The 24,662-nt window shown below is 51.5% G+C and overlaps 1 protein-coding gene across 1 annotated transcript in view; it reads right to left on the bottom strand.

Moving 5' to 3' along the window:
- KMT2A (lysine methyltransferase 2A) overlaps positions 1 to 24,662 on the bottom strand; it is a 1,466,550-nt gene that overhangs the window by 97,309 nt on the left and 1,344,579 nt on the right. The window contains exons 28-29 of the mRNA XM_085645838.1: positions 4,104 to 4,174; positions 3,486 to 3,653 (exon numbers count right to left, since the gene is read on the bottom strand). Coding sequence (XP_085501964.1) covers positions 3,486 to 3,653; positions 4,104 to 4,174 — 239 coding nt within the window. The remainder of the gene's footprint in view (positions 1 to 3,485; positions 3,654 to 4,103; positions 4,175 to 24,662) is intronic.

Raw genomic sequence — 24,662 nt, 5'->3', positions numbered from 1 at the left:
GCAACCACAGCACCAAAACCGCGCTCATTTCCGCCACTGACGACATCATGGCCCTGCTGGACAACGGCTAAACCACAGCCATCATCCTACTGGACCACTCGGCCGCATACGACACCGTCTGCCACTGCACCCTGTGCACACGCCTCTACAACGCGGGGATCCACGACAAAGCCCTGGACTGGATCACCTCCTTCCTCACCGACAGAACCCAGAAAGTCCACCTCCCTCCATTCCGATCCGAAGCCACCAAGATCACCTGCGGCGTACCCCAAGGATCATCCCTCAGCCCGACCCTCTTCAACACCTACACCGCTCGCCAACATCTTCCGTTCGCACGACCTCAACATAGTCTCCTACGCCGACGACATTCAGCTGATCCTCTCCCTCACCAAAAACAACTTCCAAGCAGGGATGAAGGTCGTAGCCGAGTGGATGAAGAGCAGTCGCCTGAAACTGAACTCGGACAAGACAGAGGTCCTCATCCTCAGCTCCACCTCTTCTGCCTGGGATGTCTCCTGGTGGCTAACCTCGCTGGGAATTGCGCCGACACCCACCGACCACCCACGCAACCAGGGATTCATTCTGGACTCTTCTCTGTCAATGACCCAACAAGTCAACGCCGCTCCTCCTCCTGCTTTAACACCCTCCGTATGCTTCGCAAGATCCACAGATGGATCCCCACCGACACCAGAAGGACGGTCACCCAGGGCCTGGATTATGGCAATGCGCTCTACGCGGGAACCACGGGCAAACTCCAGAAGAGATTCCAACGCAAACAAAACACCTCCGCACACGCCTCATCCTCGACATCCCCCGCCACAGCCACATCACAGCCCACCTCAAGAACCTGCACTGGCTCCCCGTCAACAAAAGGATCACCTTCAAGCTCCTCACGCATGCTCACAAAGCACTCCACAACCCTGGACCAGCATACCTCAACAAGCGACTCACCTTCTATACCCCCAACCGCCAGCTCCGCTCCTCTGACCTCGCCACCGTCCCACGCATCCACCGAACTACCACCGGCGGCAGATCCTTCTCCCACCTTGTCGCCAGGACATGGAACACCCTCCCCATCCACCTACGACAGACCCAGGGCCTACTGACCTTCAGAAGACTCCTCAAGACCTGGCTGTTCTATGCGTAGCTTCTCCCCCCTCCCCCAGCGCCTTGAGACCCTCACAGGTGAGTAGCATGCTCTACAAAGGTCTGATTGATTAATTGCTTGTGGTTGAAAAGGGAACCCAGGAGTGAACAGGGGCATAAAAACCCCACCGGGCACCCGATACGGCGTCGGATGATGCCGGTCCGGGTCTGTGTCCACGTCGGGATGGAGGCCAGGGTCGATGCTGGCCGGGCAGCCGACCGGTGTCGAACACGGTAGTGGTGCCGTCGGAAGCGACGCCGGTGGAGACGTGACAGGTCCAGGCTTGGATCCAAGGGGGGCCTGCGGCACCGGAGCCACCGGCAGTGAAGACCTGGGCCCCCCAACCGAGTCGCGGGGCCTGAAAGTGTGCCGGGGGGGGGGGGGGGTTGGCGGGGGGTGCGGGGGTCGGTCGGTCCGCCCGAAAATGGCATGCATCGCCTCGCAGAATGTACGAGGCTGGGCGGGAGTCGCTCCGGGTCCCGGAAAGGGAGGGAAACAGTCGACCATTAATGGCTCCAAGCACAGAGCCGCGGGAGGCGCATCACCCGCGTGCCTCGTCGGATAGGCTGACCGGCGAGGGGAAGTCGAAGAGTGACTATGCTTCTTCGACTTCTTCTTATGCTTCGACTTACCCGACCCAGAGTGCATAGACTTCGATGATTTAGAACCAGGATGGTGGTGGCTCCGCAACTGGTTCCTCAACCTCCCTCTCGACCAGGACCTCGAACGGCACGAAGCTGAATGCCGGTGTTCAAGCAGCTTTCGGGACCGCTCCTGCAAAGCCTTTGGCGCCATTGAACGGCAGTCAGAGCACAACTTGGGGTCGTGGCCGCGCTCCAGGCAAAAAAGACATGCGGTGCAGATCCGTTACCGACATCATGCAATGAGAGGATCCGCAGGCCTTGAAACCGTGCATTCCTCGCGCACCTTTTCAGAGTCGGAGACTCAAAGAAAGAAGAAGTCGACAAAATTCGAGAAAAAGTTAGTCAAAAAATGACTGAGGTACCGCTCTTCCAGGATCTGCGCTGGCTGGCGCGCAAAAAGAAAGAACTGACGTCAGCGCGTGAGTGCGGCGTCTAAGTAGATGCCGCAACGTCATCCCGGCGACTACGACGGCATCTTCCGACGCCACCTTCCGACGCGCAGAGATACTGCTGACAAAAAAACTTTCCGGATCCAGTCGGACGCCTGGGGGTGATTCGAAGGTAAGGAATCTATAACTAACGTGTTTCTTTCAGATATTTTGTTTACATACTACAGTCTCATTCATAAGAAATTCCAGCAACATGGTGTTCAGAAGTGCCTTAACTGTGTCATGAATATAGAAATTTAGTGCCCTAGTTCTTTATTAGAACCTGGTGGTGAAGCTGGCTGAAACAGAACACTGGAATATTAACTGACAGGCTGCTGGTGCTGTAGGAAGTACGCTTTTAGTCAGCATGTTAAATATTTGTAGAAATTCACAAATATCTTCCTCGGCCACGTAAAACAAAGTATTACCTCAATTCTAGCTTCTATAGCACTTACTATAATTTCCATGAGAAAATCATCTAAGAAAATAGTTTTCTCTAGCACATGGTTCCTCAAATCTCAGCAGATCAGCATTTTCATGTGGGGCGATCACTTTAGAACTCACTATCACTCCTAAAAGTAGTATGCTATCATCATCAAACGATTTATGTTGGGACTAAAGCAGCTGAGAATTCCAGCAATATCAGGAGGCGTGAGTCACCTTGTTCTGTTTTCCGGATGCCATAGTATACAATGTGCAAGGCAGCAGTCTCCATGCAGCAGCATGATCTGATGCCAGATTGGTAGCCATCCAGGGAATGGCTACCATTGACGTTATCTTGAGCATAGAGTACTTTTTTAAAATCATGTTGCCCATGCAGAGTAGGTGAGTGGCGGGTCGGTAGTTGGAAAGGTAATCAGAATCTAATATATTATGTATTCTTTATCTAGTAAGAAGAAATTTATATGACAATTGTCTAAATCTTTACACAATTTTCCACGTCTACTTCCTTCGTGATGCAGTGTATGATCCACAAAACTTCTTACCCCAATCAAATCCTAGTGCTCTGTGTAAGACTTGTTTTTAGATTACCCTGTAAGAACATGGTGAGATGTGTGATGTTCAAGTCTATGATGGTAAATAAGTCATTTGGATAAGTCGGGATCAGAGACCAATCTCAGCAGAGGTAGGTCTCAAGGAACACCTACCTTTAACTAGAAACTGAAGTCAAAATTAAGAGAACTGCAAGGGTACACCAATGTATGAGCCCCTCTTGAGGTGTATGAGCAAGCAATACACTATAAAGCTCTAGACACACTAGCCTACCTTCAATGCTCTCTGCACAGATCTGGAAGCCATCATCACTGGAGATCTCAAATACCAGTCCTTTCTTAGTCTTCTTCTCACAGATGCTCCCTCTTCTCTTCTGCTCCTGTTGAAGCCAGAATAGTGGGGAGCTGAAGGGTCCATCGTCCTCATCTGAAGGTTTGGAATCTAAAACCATTTCAAGAGAATGTATTCATGCTCTTCCCTTCACCGCTTGTTCATTGACACTTACTAACAGTACATGACGGGCACTGATACATAGATTACAATGAACAGAAGACTAGTTCATCCTCAAAACACCCTAAGCTTTACATTCTTCACAGCCAACCCAAACTTGTACAACCAATCTACATTTCTCTAATCCTCCAATGAATCCGAATTGTGCTACAAAAAGCTAAAAAGACAATAAAACATTTTGCTTAGTTTTAAATTGTTGCAAGGATCCAACGCATGTCTCAACATCACCATTCAGCCTTCAGGAAACTAAAGACAGGGTTTGAACCCATTTACCTCCTGTGGCTCTTAAAGTGCTATGCAGTCTCTGCATATGTGGTACACAAATAAACAAAAGCCTATGTGAAACATTTTCTAAATATATACTTTATGTAATTAACATACCGCCATGTTCTGTATCACTGGAGTTTGTCATCTTTTGGGTCCATGTTGATTCCGGACTGACTGCCATTTGCCTAAACAACATCAGTGAAACCAATCAGAACAACCTCCTGGCTGATGTCAATTATCAGAAACTAAACAACATATCTGCACACAATGGCGACATACTATCTTATGTTCTGTACGGCCACTTTGCTGTACATTTAGTCACATAAGGAGATTTGCTATCTTAAAAAATGGATGCACTCAGTTTCACATATTGTTTTTTACAGAAGGGTTTATGTCCTAGGAGTATACTTAAGGCACATCTCCCCACTTATCCGAGTCCTTCTTCACTCACAACTGAGGACAATTCTGACAGACCTGTACTGAAATCAACAAGGATCCATCACAACTGGAGAATATGTTGTTAATGAACAAGTTACTTACAGTCTGTAACGCTTATCTGGTAGAAACTATCTAGCCACAGACTCCTTACCTTAGAATTATCCTCAGGCGCTGGACTGGACCTACAAACTTTTTGTGAGCAGGACTCCTGCATGCCGGTAGGTGGTGTAGCTCATCGGCATCGTTTGTGTCAGAAGTGATGTGCGAGATGCTTATATAAGCGTCACCCCAGCATGCTGATATCAGTTTCTTTTCGTGACTTTTCATGACAGGAGCACGGAGCCACGAAGGACACTAACCACTGGTGTGGAAAACTAGAGCCCTGAAAGGGGAAAGCCCGGTCCTTAGAAATCCGTTCGCAGAGTTGGAAGGATGGTTAGGTCAGTAAGGAACCTGAGGCTAGATCCTGTCTCTACCAGATAAGGTTCTACCGAAGTTATGTAACTTGTTCATCTGATAAAGACCACTAGCCGCAGATTCCTTACCTTAGAATAGATACCCAAGCAATACCTCCCAAGAGGAGGGTCTGCAACACTGTTTCACACTAGAAAGTCCTGCAGCACCTGTAGGAAGCTGGCTCTGTATATACTATACCAAAGGGAGGTATAGTGTGCACAGAGTTCAGTGGAACCCCACAGGTAGGCAGAGGTAAGGTTAGATAGCACCTCACTCACTATTTGTGGTAGTATGGTCGAGCAGTAAGGCAGTATTAGAGGACAGTGTTAAGCATTTGTTGTACACAGTCAGCAAATTAATTCACACACTCAAAGACTGAACTTCAGACCAATTGTTATTGTATGAAAATATTCTTTTAGTTATTTTATTTTCTAGAACCAAGCAAGCCTGGCACAGGTAAGCAATAAATACTTTACAGTGTACAGTAGTAAAGTTAGTTTGAGTTGTAAATTGTATATGCACTTTGTTTTGACTTGCAGTATGGTTGCAGAGAAATTCAATACTTTGTAAATACAGTTCATAGACTTGAATGGGCCTTCAGTAAGATTACAGGTAAGTTACTTTTGAGATTACTTTTCTTACACAGAGTAGTATACCTGGATACTACTCTGGGACCTTTCCAGTAAACAGGTAAGTACAATCGTTTTTGTTAAACAGTACAATTTTAAAGAATTTCTTTAGGTTTTCAAACTCCACACTAGAAACTTTTCCAAGAAAAACAGTCAATCTTATCCTATGGAAGTAAATAGTGTTATCGGTTTTGGTAGTGGGAGATGAGGTACTGGGGTAGCATCAGGGGTCCCCTAGGGTCAGGAATGCACTAGAGCGGCCGGGTGCAGAGTGCTGAGGTCCAATGTTAATCCAATGGGGAATAGGGGGCCTCTGGTTGGTGGCTGCTGACGAGCAGGCCACTAGGTTGTGGGAGTCAAGCTCCTGGTGTTAGGTTCAGGGCAAAGGGGGATCCGGTTTATTACACAAAGTGCACCTGCAGCGGCGGCTGAGTGAAGGGATGCTGTTTTGGCATCAGGTGCTCTGTTTTCAATATGGATTTTCGGTTTTCAGCTGCAGGCTCGGACCAGGGAGACTTCCGGGAGGATCCAACAGTTGGGCAGGTAACTTGGAGGGCTCGGGGACGTAGGTGCACCTCGGGTTCTTTTCTTCAAGGCGCATGGCGGCTGGATGCAGGGGTGTCTTGAGGTCGGATTTCACCTTACCGGGCAACTCGCGGGTAGGGGGTGCCTCCGTGCAGAGGCTGCAGGCGACATCGGGGAGTCCTGGGGGAGGGGGGGGTGGGTGGGGGTCAACCCACAGTGGACTCAGACTCTGGAGCGCTGGGGGACTGGTGGGCCACTCGAACTCAGCCCGTAGGAGACAGGTGCAGTGGTGGTTCCAGGCATCCGGTTTCTTTTTCCTCAGCAGGCTTGGATTCTTTCTTTGGTGTTTCTTCTGAACAGGGCTGCTGTTCACAGGAGATCCGGTCTTTGTTTAAGGCAGTCAGTCCTCCCAGGGGTTCTGGAGGTCAAGAATATTTTTGGCACAGGATCTCTGGAAACTGCAGACGGGCCAGTAAGGCTGGGGCCAAGTCAGTGGTTCTCTGCAGTCTCCTCTGCTAGGCGTCTTCTTTCATCCTTTTGCTTCTTAGGTTGCGGGAATCTGAGTTCTTGGTTCAGGGCTGCCCGCTAAATACTGTATTTAGGGGCGTTTTAGGGGTCCCGAGGTCAGTAGCTAATGGGCTACTGACCTTAGGGTGACTACACACTTGGTGTGCTCACCCCACGTGGGAGAGTGCGCACAATCCCTAATCCTGATTGGGGAGTGCCTGCCATCAGCAAGATGGCGGGAACTGAAGAGTGGGCTTCACCTCGCCTCCCCCAACTGAGGGGTGGGGTTGGCAGAGGTGGGCACACCTTCTGGGCTAGCTAATTTTTACCGCCTGTCTTCCCGCCGAAAAGGAGGGGAGACAGGAAGGGTGCCTGCTCCTGATAGCAGGAGAGGCTAGGGGTCGCATTACAAAGGCTGCCGGACCTTTTGAAGCTCCCCTGCCACAGATGGCTCTTCCTGACCTGGGGGAGGTGTGAACACCTTCGCCCAGGAAAGGCTTTGCGTCTGGGCTCAGGGAGCGAAGGCTTCCACCCTAGGGGTCCAGAAACATGTCTTTTGTGGTGGCAGGTTGGTGTGTACCAGTCAGGGAACACACCAGAGGCCGGTCCTTTTTCAGGGGGCATCTCGAAGATCCCTCTGTGTGTACTTTTCATTATATCCCACACTGGCACCAGTGTGGGTTTAATGTGTTGAGAAGTTTGATACCAAACTTCCCAGTTTTCAGTGTAGCCATTATGGTGCTGTGGAGTTTGTAATGACAAACTCCCAGCACCATATACTCTTAATGGCAGCACTGCACTTACAATGTCTAAGAATGGACTTAGACACTGTAGGGGTACAGGGCTCATGCACCTGTACCCTCACCACTGGTATAGTGCAGCCAGCTAGAGGGGTGACTGATCTATGCCAGGGCAGGGGGTTGTAGGCACAGCATACAGGGATGTGTGCCATGGCGAGACTTCACTTTGTTCTGCACCAAGACATGCAGCCTGCAAAGGCAGTGTGTGAGTGTCAGGGTACAGGACCTCTAAGGGTCGCACAATAAGTTCTGCAGCCCTTAAGAGGCCTTCTCTGGTCACAGTGCCCTGGGTACCTGTGCTACCATTTACCACGGAATGACCTGTGGCCAGAGATGCCAATTGGGTTTAGGTTTCAATGCTGTTTTAGGGAAAGAAGATAGGCCCTGGGTACCTGATTAGCAGGAGCCCAGGGCACACTCAGTTAAAGCACATCAGCAGTTCAGCAAAAAGTGGGGGCAACCATGCAGAAAGAGGGCACTTTCTCACACCCCTGAAACACTACCAGCCTCTTAGAGTGCTGGCTGACTTTTAATGTCTGGCCTGCCACTACAGACATGTTCCTGACCCCCTGCAGGTGAGAGCCTGTGCTCTCTGATGCCAGAAGCAATGCATTCTTGTTGTTCACACCTTCTCCAGCAGGATGGCTAGTTAATCTAAATGCCAGGGACTTCAAAGCCCCTGCCGCCTTTGATATGCCACCCTATGCCCTGAGGCCCGTTTGGCACCCGGACAGGCGGGAAATCAGCTATGCTATGATGTGTGGCACACTACCAGGCTAGTCACACCACTAAGTTGGGCTGTCTGCTGTGTCTCATGAAGGAAGGGATCCACCATTTAGATTCTGGTGGAATTAGGAAATCTAGGGACAGGGTTATGCCCACTCCCCACAGGAAGTGGTGTAGTGTAGTTCCTATTTCCCTAATAGGCTCTGTGCATTGGAATAATATACCCTATAGATTTGGCATAGGACTGAGGTCAGTATGCCCCCATCGAGTATATTAAACTTAATTAATTTGTACCAGCTAACTCAGAGGCCACGAGAAACTCTTTGTAAACAAGAAGGGCTTAGTTTCTGGTAACCGCATAAACATGACAACTTTGTTTCCCTTTAGAATCGGAACACTCTCCGAATCGTGGAAACAACAGATAACAGTTTCACTCAGCTAATCGTGCATGCTTAGTTTCTTCAGAGTTACACAGAAAGAATAGACGGGTGTTTCAATAAAAGGATTTATTGAACAGTCTTGTTTCTCGTGTAAGAGATATGAGCTGTTACAATCACAAGACAGTATGCGAGATATATTATGCACAGCGTAAGCAGTGGAAAGAAATAATACTGCGCTAGCATTATCTTTTAGCTATGACACATATATTCATATACATAAATAACATAAGCTAAAAATGTGAGTACTCATAAGATGCTTCTCTAACTAGTTCTACCCCAGTCTACCTAACCTAAGTGTAGTACAAGGTAAGAAGTAGGTGATGTATTCTATAGTATGGTATGCTAAGTTTAGTATGCCAAGAGTTCCTCTAGGTTCTAGTCAGCTCCATACCTTGAGAATGAGAGAGGTGGGGATCTCTTTCCGGGTCTCGAACTCCAACACCCCGCGAAGGGAGTCAGAACACTGGAACCTGTATTCTCTGCAAGCAGGGATGACAGCATCTCTTGTCAGTGTGTCAGGCCGGGACATGGGCTCCTCTAAAGTCGAGGTGTCCTCCTACTTGTTTGGGCAAGGGAAGGTATATTTATATCCGGTACGTGCCTTGGAATGTTAGCATTGACGTAAAGTCGGGCAGAGGAAGACGTCCGGAATGAACCCTTAAGGAATAACGGTTCATGCATAATAAATGAGTTCTTGGAGAAATCAATAATCCTGTGCTAGGGGAACTCCCAAGAGCTTAAGGGTCTGGTTCCTAAGAACCCGTTGTGAAGTTGGGGTGGACGGATGTAGGTGACCATGCCTGTATTTGGATAGCATCTTATGCCTCTATAAAGGCAATTCGAATTGTGCCTATATAAGGAATGTATCATGAAAACCTATATACGGACACCTAAAGCGGAATACAACACCCACTCCACTTTCGAATGAACGATAATACTAAATGCTAAACATAAAAATGCTAAACATTAAACTGAGTACCACATGTTGCTAAAAACATTTGTAAAAGCATACTAAAGGAAGTTTTAACAAAACAACTGTAGCGTAACATGTAATGAAAAGGTACTGTACATTTTAAAACAGTTTTTCATTCTAACCATATATCGGAAATAAATGCAATAGCAATGAATAGAAATATATACATATGACAAAATGGTTGACAATTTGTCAAAAACGAAAGCCATTTCATAACATGGTAATAAATGAAATAGTGGTAAATAAGGTGACAATGTGTCCCTGGAAGTATTCAAAAAAGTCTGTTCTATATGAATAGTTCTACTGTAAGCAGATTGAATTGCCATGTATTTTAAAATTTAGAAAAAAGTCATTTTTAGGAAGAGTTTCAAGTTTTGTTCCGTTTTGAAAACATGGAGGCCAAATTAATAGCTTCCCTGCTACACTGTGAGCCGAATCAAAGTCAGTGTATGGGTCTGGTGTAAACATGAAATCATCTACTCCTGTAGACAAAAGATCGTCTACCAATGTCGGTGACAGTTGGAACACCTCGTTTAGAAGGTTAACTGCACAGAGATGTGAACCATCGCCTTCAGCATGGGATGCCGCAGCAATATTCGCGTCCGTTGTTACCTGTGTGCCTGTTGATCCATCTCCTACCTCAGCAGCAGCAGGAAGCGTCTGTGAGAGCTCAACGAATGCAGTCATCAGGATTGGTAGCCTCTGGGGACGACACAGATCATGGGCCGTTATCTGGTCCAGCAGAGTATCGATATACGTTGGCATGACTGATGGGAGCGTTAGACATATGTCTGGCATGCATTCTTCACCGCAAAGCAGGCAGCGTAGACTAGGTATGCCCAAAAGTTGCACTGTGCCCTCACGGCACTTCTGTTCTAGGAGAGCTTTCTCCAAGTTGCTGGGAGTGACGCCGGTGGATAGGCTTGCCATAGCGTAGCAGTAGGAATAGAAACAGGACTCCTGCAATGAGTGCTAGAACTAATGGCAGACCACCAAACATCGAATGCACGAAGTTTGGAATGATTCAGAGGACTGCCTGAAAAGGTGTTAACAGTCCTGAACATACGGTCTTAAATACATGTATAATCCCGCTCGTATCAGACATGTTTAAGATACGTCCCATCGTTTCTACGAAATGTATAGGGCAGTTTGTACGTAATAGAGCCTGTATCTCAGCCGAAGTCCTTGCAATTTGTAGATCAAAGGTTTCTTTGGCCGAGGTCAAAGGCACGGTCTGTTGCAAAAGCATGGCTTTCATTCTGCTTAAAGTATCGCACAAGTTACTTACTTGTTTAACAATATATCTGTAAGAGACATTAGTAAGTGATAGATTTCTTACCTTAGAATATCCCCAGGCGTCAGACTGGATCCGGAAAGTTTTCGTCAGCAGTACCCCTGCGCGTCGGTAGGCGGCATCGTACGGCTCCGCGAATGTCGGTGGCATCGTAGCCGCTGAGATGACGTCGTCGGAGCTACTTAGACGCGCCCAGGTACGCTGACGTCAGTTCTGTACACAACTTTTCCACGCCAGGAGCGCAGAGCCATGCCAGAGACGACTACTGGTGCAATAGAACTAGGACCCTGAAAGGGAAGACCTGAACCCTAGAGAACAGTTCACAGAACGGGGAGGATGGGCGGGCGGTTGTGAGAAGTTGGCCTGATGTATGATGTCACTAGTTCTAGTGTACACCTTATATCAGTCCAAACAACCCTTATGGTGATTGGTTGTAAAGTCAACCTTATAGACCAACTATCCTAGTGGTAGCATGGACAAGAGCAGTCTTAGGCTAAACTCTGAATGGCATGTGAAGCCAGCTGTGATACCAAATATAATCCCTTGAATACCAAATGAAAGGACACCACAAGAGATATATATATAAAATAAAGTGTATTTATTCTAGTCAAACCCTCAGCACTCTTTATGAGATTCGAGGTAAGTACAACACAGTCTTATTCAAGCATACATTAAGTCACACAGGTAATTAATACAGTTAGGCCCTAGGGGCCACGCAAACCATATACTAAAGAAGTGGTATAAGGACCACTGTCACGGAAATAGAATAGGCCTAGGGAATCGCTGGGGCTACACTACACTACCAACAGTTAGGAAGTGGGAGGCCCACGGGATTCAGGTGCAGAGTGGAAACACTCACGCGTAATGCGTATAATCGATAGAAATAGTACAGTTCTGAAATAAGCAGTTTTAGGACACTTCTGGAGTAGCTAGAAAGTCGAGACTCGGAAACTAGACCCTAGGATAGTCACTACCCTTGTGAGCACCGAAGTACCCAAGTTACCTAGCCCACGGGCTGCGGGTGCATAGGTGTGAACTTGCGTCGGGTTTCGTCGTGGACTTCTATGGATGCCTGATGGAAAGTTGCTGACAGGCAGTCAGTGCAGAGTGTCCGGTGGATCCCAAGGCTGGGATCAAGAAGGAAGGGTACCTGCAAGCAGAAGGGACAGAGTCAAGGTCACTAGCCAGTGACCACGTGGAACCAGGAAGGAACCAGGCGATGTCGTGAAGATTGCAGGCGAAGAGTGACGCTTGTCGCAGCAGCCACGGGTACCAGGAGACGTTGAGGACGACCAGGACCAGGAGGCGAGCTGTCCCACGAAGGCTCTTGCTGTCGGCGGCGTCGAAGTCGAACTAGGACTCACCAAGCCTTGGCAAGCGGAACCCACGAAGAATGGAGGACTTGCTTCTGGTGCAGACCAGGTAGGTCTGGGGTACTTCTCTTTTGCAAAGAAGCGGGAGCCAGTCTGGAGGAGCCAAACCAGCAGTGAAGATTTGAAGGTGTGTCGTCGCAAAGGCCGCTAGCCAACGGGCAAGCAACCGGACAGACGCGGCAAGCAGGAAAATGCAGAAGGGCCCCACGCAGGACTCCTGGAGTGTGTGGGGCTGATCTTCGGTGCAGATGGTGCTTGGGGTTGGGGCTTCTCAATCCCCGGTGCACAACTTCGAGGGTACCTCAGAAGCTTCGCTGGAAGATACTCGCCACTTTTCCCAGGTAGCCGGTCCCACGTCTCTCGTCGCCTCCACGGATCTCAGCTCGGCTGTGGATGTGGATCAGGGTCGGAGAAGTCTGGAAGTCAAGGCTCTGGTCGGGCTCTGCAGTCGGTCCCTCGTAGAACTTCAGCAAAGCAAAGGGTAAGTCTCTTGATGGTGCCTGTTTGCACAGGGTAGCCACTCCTTGGCCACAAGGGAGATTCTTCAGTCTTCTTCTTTCGTCGAATGTCGAAGGTCCAGAGTTTCTGTTCAAGTTGCAGGTTCAGGATAATCTAATCTCCTGGGGCCCAGCTACCACTCTTATACTAATCTGGGGGGCTGGGTTGCCTGCTAGGTCACGCCTTATGGGTGGGACCTGGGAGGGGGGTGGTTACACCCCCTTCCCTTTGTCCAGTTTCGCGCCAGGACTGGGGCTGGTGTGCCCCAGCACCGGTTTGAACTGGACTATGCATGGGACACCTTGTGTGCCCCAGGCAGTGTCTCGTTTCATTCATCCCTCCCTGCCCCAATACACTAAGGCCTGTCTGGGGTGGTGCTCGCACCTCCCAAGGCAGGAAACCTATTGTCCAAGCCTCCCGTGCCGGGATCACTCCCAGCAGCAGGAGGTCAGACTTGTGTTGTGGCAGCAGCATCCATTTTGTGATGCTGGGGCTCTGGTTAACTTTAACCGGGTAAGTAGGATTTTAACATGTCTTCTCCCTCTAGAAGGGAGGGATAATATCCTCATCCCCAGAAATGGGATGGGGGGTATTATTCCAAAGTGTTAGACACCTTACACGACATGTTTTGATAAAGCCAAACCATAGTTACCATAACCGTTTAAGATTATAAGGCACTTTAAGAGTATATGGTAGGCTATATCATAGAACAGCTATAAGGAAATGGTTCAGAAAGCTGCAGACAGGCTCAGCTCATGCTAGAGCACCATCTCACATGTTACCAAGCACTCTGCCTCCAGGATTGTTAAGGCCTGCCATAGGAGTGGCTGATAGGTATACGTGTCTATATATAAGATAGGTATAGGAATACTACACCTAAGCAAGGGGTGATTACACGACCTTGCCCCAGCTGAGTGATCAGCCAGTTGTGTCATAATGGAAGGCCAGCATGGTTGGATAAAAGAGAAAGAGGTTCTAGGTGGATAGCACGGATTAGCTCAGAGACAGGTCCGGTAACGACTGACCCGCGTGACATAGTGAATACCCTTGCAGAACACTTTCAGGCAGTCTACTCTTCCAATTCCTCAATGACGGTGTCCGAATGGCATCCCGATCGAGCTGTCAAGAGGGCGGTGGGGACACTTGCCCCCCACTTGCTTAATATATTCTCAGACAGTCTGCAGAGAGGCGAACTCCCACCTGATCAGCGAACAGCCACCATTGTGGTTATCCCAAAGCCAGGCAAGCCGGCGTATAAGTGTACTTCCTACCGCCCTATCTCGTTACTTAATGCGGAGGCAAAGATCTTGGCGAAGCTGTTGGCGACTAGGCCAACACCGCACCTGTTCGAAATTATACATCCGGATCAGTCTGGCTTTATGCCCGGTAGAAGTACGTCTCACAACCTACGGCGCTTGCATAGCGCACTGGCTCGGGCGGATCGCGTGGGAGAACCAGCGGTGCTTCTGTCACTGGACGCACGGATGGCGTTCGACATGGTCGAATGGCCCTTCTTGTTCGCAGTACTGCACCATCTGGGATTTGGGCCCAAATGTATTGCCTGGATTCGGCTTTTGTACACCAAGCCTATGGCTCATGTTACGGCCAAAGGGTATATGTCCGCAGACTTCCCCCTGACGCGGGGCACGCGTCAAGGCTGTCCCCTATCGCCGTTGTTATTTGCCCTGGTGATCGAGCCTCTGGCGTCATGGATACGCTGGGAACCTTCGATAAGGGGACTCAAGTGGTCGGATGGCTGGGAAGACAGAGTCTCGCTTTACGCGGATGATGTACTGCTGTACCTGGCCTCCCCGTGGCGCTCCCTCCTAACATTATTCAACATTTGCAAAGTTTTCGGTCGGGCATCGGGGTACACGATAAATTGGTCTAAGTCTGTCCTGTATGTGCTGCGAGGCCCTCCGCCGCAGCTGACGGCGGATTGCCCCCTTAGGGTGGCAGACGGATCATTTAAGTACTTGAGTATTCACATCACAGTGGATCAAGCAGATTTTTTTCAAATGAATCTCCGGCCCCCACTGGACCGTCTCAAGCGGGATGCCCGCCATTGGGGTGCGCTGCCGCTGACCCTGTTGGGGAGGGCGGCACTTTTTAAGATGATGGCCCTGCCTCGCTTCCTCTACGTGTTGGAAAACACACCGTATCTAATACCACCGGCGTATTTTCGTACAATTGCGGCGCAGGTGACGGGCCTTCTGTGGAGTAATGGGCCGGCGCGTATTTCGCAGCTCAAGCTACCCGTGGCTGGTATGACGGGGGGATAGCACTTCCCGACATCCAGCTTTATTATTGGGCGGCACAGCTAAAGGTCATTAACCAGTGGTTCCACGTCCCACAATCGGACCCCGCATTCAAAGCGGACAGGGACATACTCGGTACACGGGGTATGCTATCGCCCTTATACGACGGGAGGCTAACCCCAGACCTAATTGGCCCCCTGAGACAGACTGTGGCCATATGGCATGCGGCCCAGGCTAAGCTGGGGTGGAGAGGAGTCCTGACCCAGCTTACGCCTTTGTGGGACACAAAGCGGCTCGGGAGGCTTAGGCATAGTAAGGGCTTCGACAATTGGGACGACATTGGGATTTCCACGGTGGGCGACATGTGGCATGGGGGTGCGGTGGTCTCGTTCTCGCGTCTGCAACAGCAATATCAACTGGCGCCTTCGGAATGGTTCCGCTATACCCAAATCAAGCACGCACTGCTGTCGCAGCTAGAGCCTGGCGCTGCGGTCCCGGAGGCGTCACCAATGGAGGATAGGTTGCTCACAGACTACATGCCTAAGAGGGCCACATCGTTCACGTACCGCAAGCTCATAAATAACCTGCCTGACCCTATGGGACCCTTACGGGAGAAATGGTCCAGCGATGTGGGGGACTTTGATGACCCAGAGTGGAGGGAGGCACTGGCGTCCCCCTGGGAGGCGGGGATACCCTCTAGGCTCCGATTGGTACAGCTCCGGATTCTGCATCGGTCATACTACACCAGATACACCCTACACAAAATAGGTAGGGCGCCCCACCCATTCTGCTTGCGCGGCTGCGGGTACCTTCTATCACACCATATGGGACTGCCCTGTCATCCAAGAATACTGGAAGCGGGTGATGCGGACATTGTCCCAGTCGGGGGGAGTGTCGCTGGTGCCAGAGCCCAGGCGTTGTCTCCTAAATGTGTGGGAACCCAACGACCTTAACCGACAGGCTCAGAGCTGGGCTACGCTGGGGATTGTGCTTGCTAAGCGGAACATAGCTCAGAAATGGGGATCGGGAGAGGCACCGCTGCTGTCTGTATGGGGTAGAGACATGGATAGGGCTAAGCTGGCTGAGAGATCGGTGTACATCAGGCGGGGGTGTCCACAAAAATGGAATAAAGTGTGGGGGGCATGGAACAAATACAGAGGGGGCATATGTGAACCACCGCCAGCACAGGACGATGAAGCCTCCGACACTGACTGATGATAAGGACTTGGTAGCACCTATCGGGGATAGGGATGCCGGATTTGGAAACTTGGGCGGAGGCGCTGTGGGAGGATTGGATGAAGGGCTAGGGGAGGCGCTGGTGTCTGTTGGGGAACGAATTAGTTATTCTCATCGACTGTACTGTACCGTTTTGTGTGAAAACAATAAAAATGTGTCTATAATAATGGAAGGCCAGGCCAGGGGTGACATAATACATGCTGCAGCCCCTGGTAGGCCTAGGGTACACCTATGCCCTGGGTACCTAAGGTACACTGTACATGGGCCAATAAGGTGATCCTATCCAAATGGGTTATGCACCTAAAGTACATAGTATTAATTTAGAGAGAGAACAGCAGGGCTGTGGGTCTGATTAGCAGGCCCACAGCCACATCTAAGTCGAAAACCAGTAAAGCAAAAGCAAAAAGTGGGGGTGAACATAGAAAGCAGACCCTACTCTCCTACAGCGGTAAGGAATCTATCACTAACTAATGTCTCTTACAGATATATTGTTACACAAGTAAGTAACTTGTGCATCTGAAAGAGACACGTTAGTGATAGATTCCTTACCTTAGAATACATACCCAAGCAATACCAACCCCGGTGGTGGGTCTGCGAAGTGAGATTACACCAGAAAGTCACGGAGAACTAAACGGCCAAAGAAGCCGTCTCTCCGGACCGGACTGTCAAAGCAATAGTGCTTAGTGAAAGTATGCAACAAGGCCCAAGTGGCCGCCTGACAGATGTCTTGCAGGGGGACACCGTGTCACAATGCTGTAGTAGCTGCTGTCCCCCTGGTAGAATGGGCGCGCAGCCCAACCGGAGGTTCCTTTTTTAGCCAGAGAGTATCAGGCTTTAATACACAAGACAACCCATCGCTAGATAGTGCGCTTGTGCACAGCCCGACCTTTCTTGGCGCCCACGTAGCCAACAAAGAGCTGGTCATCCACACGGAACTGTTGTGGTCGCTTGAGATAAAACGAAAGCGCACGTTTTGGGTCCAGACGGTGGAGTCTCTCCTCTTCTCTTGAAGGGTGCAGAGGCAGAAAGAAAGAGGGTAGAGTAACAGTTTGCCCGAGATGAAAGGCAGAGACTACTTTTGGCAGAAAGGAGGGACGTGGACGAAGCACAACCTTGTCCAGCTGAATCGCCAGGAAAGGAGGTTTACAGGAAAGAGCTTGGAGCTCACTCACCCGCCGAGCGGAGGTGATGGCCAACAGAAAGACAGTTTTCAAAGTTAATAACCGCAAAGGACAGTTATGAAGAGGCTCAAAGGGAGAGCACATCAAGTATGTGAGAACTAGGTTAAGTCCGATTGAGGCATCACAAAAGGAATAGGAGGGAAAAGGTCAGGAGGACCGTTGAGAAATGTATTGACAACCGGGGACTTGAAAAGAGAGGGCTGATCAGGCAGCCTAAGAAAGGCTGAAAGAGCAGAAAGGTAGCCCTGCTGGGCCAAAGAAAGAAGGAACAATAGGACATCAGAAAGAGGGGCAGCAAGAGGATCTACAGCTTTCGCTGTGCACCATGCAACAAATTGTATCCACCGACAGGCGTATACCGTTTTAGTGGAGGGACGCCTGGCTGCCAGAATTACATTACAGACTTCAGGAGGCAAGTCAAAGGGAATCAACTGTCGCCGCTCAATCTCCACGCAAGGAGGTGGATGCTGGACAGGTTCGGATGGAGGACCGTCCCCTGTTGCTGCGACAGATCCTCCCGCAGAGTTAGTCGGATCGGGGGGATCTATGCTCATACTGAGTAGCTCGGGATACCAAACTCTTCGAGCCCAGTCCGGCGCCCCAAGAATGATTTGGGCCCGGTCGCGTCTGATCTTCTTCAGCACTCTGGGCAGAAGTGGTATAGGTAGAAAGGCGTACAATAGACCGCAACGCCACTCGCGACGAAAAGCGTCTCCGAGCGAGTGCCGCCTTGGAAACTCCAACGCGCAGAACTGCTGACATTTTAGATCTAACCAAGGTTCTACCCACTGCTGAAAGAGACCTTGCACCACCTCTGAGTGAAGACGCCATTCGTGATCCAACATGCACCTGCGGCGGAGTTCGTCCGCCCTAGCGTTCAGTGTACCTGCCATGTATTGAACCACCAAGGAAATGCCTTGACATTCCAGCCACGTCCAGAGACGTAGAGCCTCCTGACATAGGGTCCACGACCCCACCTCGCCCTGCTTGTTGCAGTACCACATGGCGGTGGTGTTGTTCGTGAACATCTGCACCACTCTCCCCTTGACAGAGGGAAGGAATGATTTCAGTGCCAGTAGGATCGCCCTGAGCTCCAAAAAGTTTGATATGGAGCTTGAACTCCGCCAGAGAGCAGAGGTCTCTGATCTCCACCTCTCCCATGTGGCCGCCCAATCCCAGGAGGGATGCGTCTGTCACTACTGTGTGCTCCGGTTGGGGAGAGTGGTTTGCCGCTGACCCAACACTGGCTGTGCAGTGCCCTCCGAGATCTGGATGTAGTCGGACAGGTTCCCCCGATGCTGCGTTCACTGGAACTTCAAGTCCCACTGCAGAGCCCGCTTATGCCATCTGGCATGATAGATCAGCAGGATGCAGGAGATCATGAGGCCCAGCAGCCTCAGGGTCTTCCTGACTGAAAACCAGGACAAGGGCCGAAAGATCGGAAGCATAGCCCGAATGTCTCGGACTCGCTGTTCGGGAGGATAAACCCGAAACTGCGCCATATCCAGAACCGCTCCGATGAAGAGGAGCTTTTGAGAGGGAATTGGGTGCGACTTCGGCACGTTGATGGAAAACCCCAGCAAATGTAGGAGGTCGGCCGTAGTCTGGAGGTGGGAGACGACTGCCTGGGGCGAGCCCGCCTTTAACTGCCAGTCGTCGAGATAGGGAAAAACTGAAACCCCTGATCTGCGCAGATGAGCTGCGACCACCGCCATCACTTTTGCGAACACCCGAGGGGCACTGGTAAGGCCGAAAGGGAGCACGGTGAACTGAAAGTGCTCGTGGCCTACCGTAGGTAACTCCGGTGAGCCGGCAGGATGGGGCTATGAAAATAAGCATCCTGCAAGTCCAACGCTACAAGCCAGTCTTGCGGGTCTAGGGCAGACAAGACCTTAGCAAGCGTGAGCATCTTGAACTTCTTGAAGCGATTGATGTTCCGGAGGTCTAAGAGAGGACGCAGGCCCTTGTCCTTCTTCGGAACCAGGAAGTAGCGGGAATAACAACCACGACCTACTTCTGGCGTCGGAACGCGCTCGATGGCCCCCTTGGCCAAGAGGGCCGCAACTTCCTGCTGGAGAAGTGCCAAGTGATCCCCCGACATGCGGTGGTACTGAGGTGGCATGGCTGGAGGGGTAGACTCGAAGGGAAGAGAGTAGCTCCTTCGGACTATTTGCAGAACCCACCTGTCTGAGGTGATGGTGCACCAGTGGGGAAGGTGATGGCGAATCCTGCCACCCACTGGCGTCTGGTGGGCCTGAAACACCAGACTAGGAAGGTTTTGAGGCGGCAGGGGCAGTGGTGGATTGACCTGCCCGCTGCCCTCGGGACCCACCACAGCGGGTCCCACGTCCGCGGCTGTGTTGAGATTGCGGCTGCGCAGACTTGCGGGTCTGAAAGGAACGCGCTTGGGCGCCCCGACCCTGACCTCGAAAGGAGCGAAAAGTGGACCCCGAGGAAGTACGCGAGGTGGCAAGACCCAAGGACTGGGCCGTAACCCGAGAGTCCTTAAAGCGTTCCAGGGTGCTATCCGCCTTGTCACCAAAGAGGCGAGTGCCATCAAAGGGCATGTCCAACACAGTGTTCTGGACATCCCTGGAGAAGCAGTAGTTCTGAGCCAAGCAAAACGCCGGAGCGCCACTGTTGTGGAAAGTGCCCTGCCGAGGGAATCGGCCATGTCAAGCCCACAACAGATAGTAAATTTAACAGCATCCCTCCCTTCGGTAATGGCCTGGGAGAGAACCGCCCATGCTTCCACAGGGCAGTGAGGCAGCACCTGTGCCACGGTGTCCCACACAAAATGGGAAAAGCGGCCCAACAGACACGCAGTATGCACCGCTCGCAACCCAGAACTGGCAGAAGTGAAAATCTTTTTCCCAAACTGCTTCAGTTTCCTCGATTCCTTGTCCTGAGGAGCAGAAGGGAATGCGCTCAGCGAGGCAGAAGCCTGGACAACCAGGCTCTCAGGCGTCAGGTGTTGTGTGAGAAAGCTGGGGTCGCCCGGCGGAGGGCGATGGCGGCGTGGCACACCCTTATCTACAAGGACCCCTGAGTTAGGTTTGGTCCAGGTGCTCAACAGGATGTCAGTAAGCGCCACGTTGAAGGGCAGCAGCGGCTCCACAGATGAGGACGTTGGCTGCAGCACCTCGGTCAGGAGATTGGTCCTGATGGGTACAGAGGGGAGCTCGAGGTTAAGAGTCTCAGTCTGTGAGAAAGTGCCATCTTTCTTGCATGGTATACCCCCCTTTTTGCTGAATTGCTGAATGTACTTTGACTGAGTGTGCCCTGGACTCCTGCCAATCAGGTGCCCAGGGCCTATGTTCCTTCCCTAAACACACAAAACCCAAATTGGCAAACCCTGGCCACATGTCAGCCCCTGGTAAATGGTACCCAGGGCCTTGTGACCAGGGAAGGCCTCTAAGGGCTGCAGCACTCATTGTGCCACCCTTAGAGGCCCTGTACCCTTACACACACACACTGCCCTTGTAGGCTGGGTGTCTGGGTGCAAGACAAAACAAAGAGTCGACATGGCACACATCCCTGTGTGCCATGTCCATCACCTACACTGCCATGGCATATATCAGCCACTCCTCTAGCTGGGTGCCCTATGCCAATGGTGTGGGAACAGGAGCAGGAGCCCTGTGGCCCTACAGTACCCAGGTCCATTCTTGGGCACTGGTAAGTGCAGTGCTGCCATTTAAGAGTACACGGTGCTGAGAGCTTGTCAAACACAAACTCCACAGCACCATAATGGCAACACTGAAGACTGAGAAGTTTGGTATCCAACTTCTCAGCACATTAAACCCACACTGATGCTAGTGTGGGATTTAATGTACCAAGCACCCCAGAGGGCATCTTAGAGATGCCCCCTAAAACCTAACCTACAATCAACGTCTGTTCTGAGGCTGCCTAGGCTGCCACACAGCAGACATGTTGCTGGACCCCTGGGTAGGAGAGCCCCTGCTCTCCTGGGCCTGCAACAATGCACATCCTGGGCGAGGTGCTAAATCTCCTCCCCAAGGATGGGCAGGGGAAAGCTTCAAAGGCATGCCGCCTCTGTGAGCTTCCCCAGGCCACTGCAACCCCCCACTCTGGCGGGAAGCCTGGCCGGAAACCCCAAATAAGGATAGGGGATGTACCAGCCTGCCAACACCACCCTTCAGGTGGGGGAGGCGAGGTAAAGCACATCTCCGGGCTCTCGCCATCTTGAAGATGGGAAGCCCTACCCTATCAGGACTAGGCTACTGCCCCCCTCCCACAGGAGAGAGGCAGGATAGGGGATGTACCCACCCCAGGACAGGGACCCATTGGTCCCTGCCCTTCACCTACCTGTAACGCCCCTAAAGTACAAGTTATTTACCTTCGGTAACGATGTATCTGTAAGAAACATTAGTTAGTTAGATTCCTCACCTTAGAATATCCCCAGGCGTCAGACTGGATCCGGAAGATTTTTCGTCAGCAATACCCCATGCGCGTCGCTAGGCGTCGTCTGCGGCTCCGCGTCCGCCGCCGGCGTCGTGTGCCGGAATGACGTCGTCGGAGTACTTAGACGCCGCCCTCGCGCACTGACGTCAGTTCTTGTACATAGCCTTCCGCGCCAGGAACGCAGAGCCATGCAAGAGACCGACACTGGTGCCAAAAAATTCTAGGGCCCTGAAAGGGATAGCCTTAACCCTAGATGTCAGTTCGCAGAACGGGGAGGATGGGTGGGTCGGTGAGGAATCTAACTAACTAATGTTTCTTACAGATACATCGTTATCGAAGGTAAGTAACTTGTTCATCTGAAAGAAACACGTTAGTTAGATTCCTCACCTTAGAATAGATACCCAAGCAATACCAACCCCGGTGGTGGGTCTGCGAACCAAGATCACACCAGAAAGTCCTGGAGAACAGAACGGCCAAAGAAGCCATCCCTCCGGACTTGGCTGTCTAGGCAATGGTGCCTGGCAAACGTGTGCAGCGAAGCCCACGTCGCCGCCTGACAGATGTCCTGCAAAGGGACTCCCCGTCCCAAAGCAGTAGTAGCCGCTGTGGCCCGAGTAGAATGGGAGCGCAGCCCAACAGGCGGGTCCTTTTTTGCCAAGGAATAACAGATTTTTATACACAAAACGACCCACCGGGAGATGGTCCGTTTGTGCACAGCTTTGCCCTTCTTTGCACCCACGTAGCCAACGAAAAGCTGGTCGTCCACCCGGAACTGTTTTGTGCGGTCCAAATAAAAGGGGAGCGCACGTTTTGGGTCCGGACGGTGGAGCCGCTCTTCCTCTTTGGAAGGATGCGGAGGCGGAAAGAAGGTGGGCAAGGTGACAGATTGCCCAAGATGAAAGGGGGTCACCACTTTCGGTAGAAAGGAAGGACGAGGCCGATGGACAACCTTGTCCGGATGAACAGATAGAAAAGGAGGCTTGGACAATAGAGCCTGGAGCTCACTCACCCGTCTAGCCGAGGTGATGGCTACCAGGAAAGCAGTATTAAGAGTTAGAAGACGAAGAGGACAATTGTGAAGAGGCTCAAAGGGAACGCACATCAGGAATGTTAAGACAAGATTCAAGTCCCACTGAGGCATTACGAAAGGGACAGGAGAGAACGTGTGAGTAATGCCTTTAAGAAAGCGTGACACTACAGGGGACTTGAAAAGAGAGGGCTGATCAGGAAGCTGTAAGAAGGCAGAGATGGCAGCAAGATAACCTTTCAAGGTGCCCAGGGCAGAGCCCTGCCGGGCCAAAGAAAGAAGAAAGAGGAGAACCTCAAAAAGAGGGGCGGAAAGGTGATCCACAGCCTTTGCTGTGCACCATACCACAAAATTGTTCCACCGGCAGGCGTATACCGACTTTGTGGAGGGACGCCTGGCTGCCAGAAGGATATCACAGACTTCAGGAGGCAAGTCAAATGGCATCAACTGCCGCCGCTCAATCTCCACGCATGGAGGTGGAGGCTGGACAGGTTCGGGTGGAGGACCGTCCCCTGCTGCTGCGACAGAAGATCCTCCCGAAGGGGCAGACGTATCGGAGGATCTGTCAACATACTGAGTAGCTCGGGATACCAGTACCTTCGTGCCCAATCCGGAGCCACCAAGATGACTTGGGCCCGGTCGCGCCTGATCTTCTTCAGCACTCTGGGCAGAAGTGGTATAGGCGGAAAGGCGTACAACAGACCGCAACTCCACTCGCGACGAAAAGCGTCGCCGAGCGGGTGCCGCCTTGGAAATTGCAACGCGCAGAACTGCTGACATTGCGCGTTCTCGTCGGTGGCGAATAGATCTAACCAAGGCTCTCCTCGCTGCTGAAAGAGACCTTGCGCCACCTCGGAGTTCAGACGCCATTCGTGATCCATCATGCACCGGCGGCTGAGTTCGTCTGCTCTGGCGTTCAGAGAGCCCGCCAGATGTTAAACCACTAGGGTGACGCCCTGGTGTTCCAGCCACGTCCAGAGGCGCAGAGCCTCCTGACAAAGGGTCCACGACCCCACCCCGCCCTGTTTGTTGCAATACCACATGGCGGTGGTGTTGTCCGTGAACACCTGCACGACACTTCCCCGGACAGAGGGAAGGAAGGCTTTCAGTGCAAGTCGGATCGCTCTCAGCTCCAAGTTGATGTGGAGGCGAGACTCCGCCGGAGACCAGAGGCCTCTGATCTCCGCCTCTCCCATATGGCCACCCCATCCCAGGAGGGACGCACCCGTCACTACGACATGCTCCGGTAGGGAGAGGCTCTTGCCCGTGACCCAATCGCGGTCCGAGAGCCACCACTGCAACTGCTGTGCAGTGCCCTCCGAGATCAAGACATGGTCGGACAGGTTGCCGTGATGCTGGGCCCATTGAAACTTCAGGTCCCACTGCAGAGCCCGCATGCGCCGCCTGGCGTGATGCACTAGTAGGATGCAGGAGGCCATCAGCCCCAGAAGCCGCAACACTAGCCTGACCGAAACCCAGGATAGAGGCCGAAAGATGGGAATCAGGGCCTGTATATCCCTGACCAGCTGCTCCGGTGGATGGACCCGGAACTGCGCCGAATCGAGAACCGCTCCGATGAAGAGGAGCTTCTGAGAGGGGCTCAGGTGTGACTTTGGCACGTTGATGGAAAACCCCAGCAAATACAGGAGATCCGCCGTAGTCTGGAGGTGGAAGACGACTGCCTGGGGCGAGCCCGCCTTCAACAACCAGTCGTCGAGATAGGGGAAGGCTGGAACTCCTGATCTGCGCAGATGAGCTGCGACCACCGCCATAACTTTCGTGAACACCAGAGGGGCACTGGTAAGGCCGAAGGGGAGCACGGTGAACTGAAAGTGCTCCTGACCCACCGTGAACCGCAGGTAACGCCAGTGGGCCGGCAGGACGGGGATG

The sequence above is a fragment of the Triturus cristatus genome, chromosome 3_1 (assembly GCF_964204655.1).
Source record: "Triturus cristatus chromosome 3_1, aTriCri1.1, whole genome shotgun sequence".
NCBI lineage: Eukaryota > Metazoa > Chordata > Amphibia > Caudata > Salamandridae > Triturus > Triturus cristatus.
Note: the sequence above shows the minus strand (reverse complement) of the source record. Positions and strands in the feature narration are given on the sequence as shown.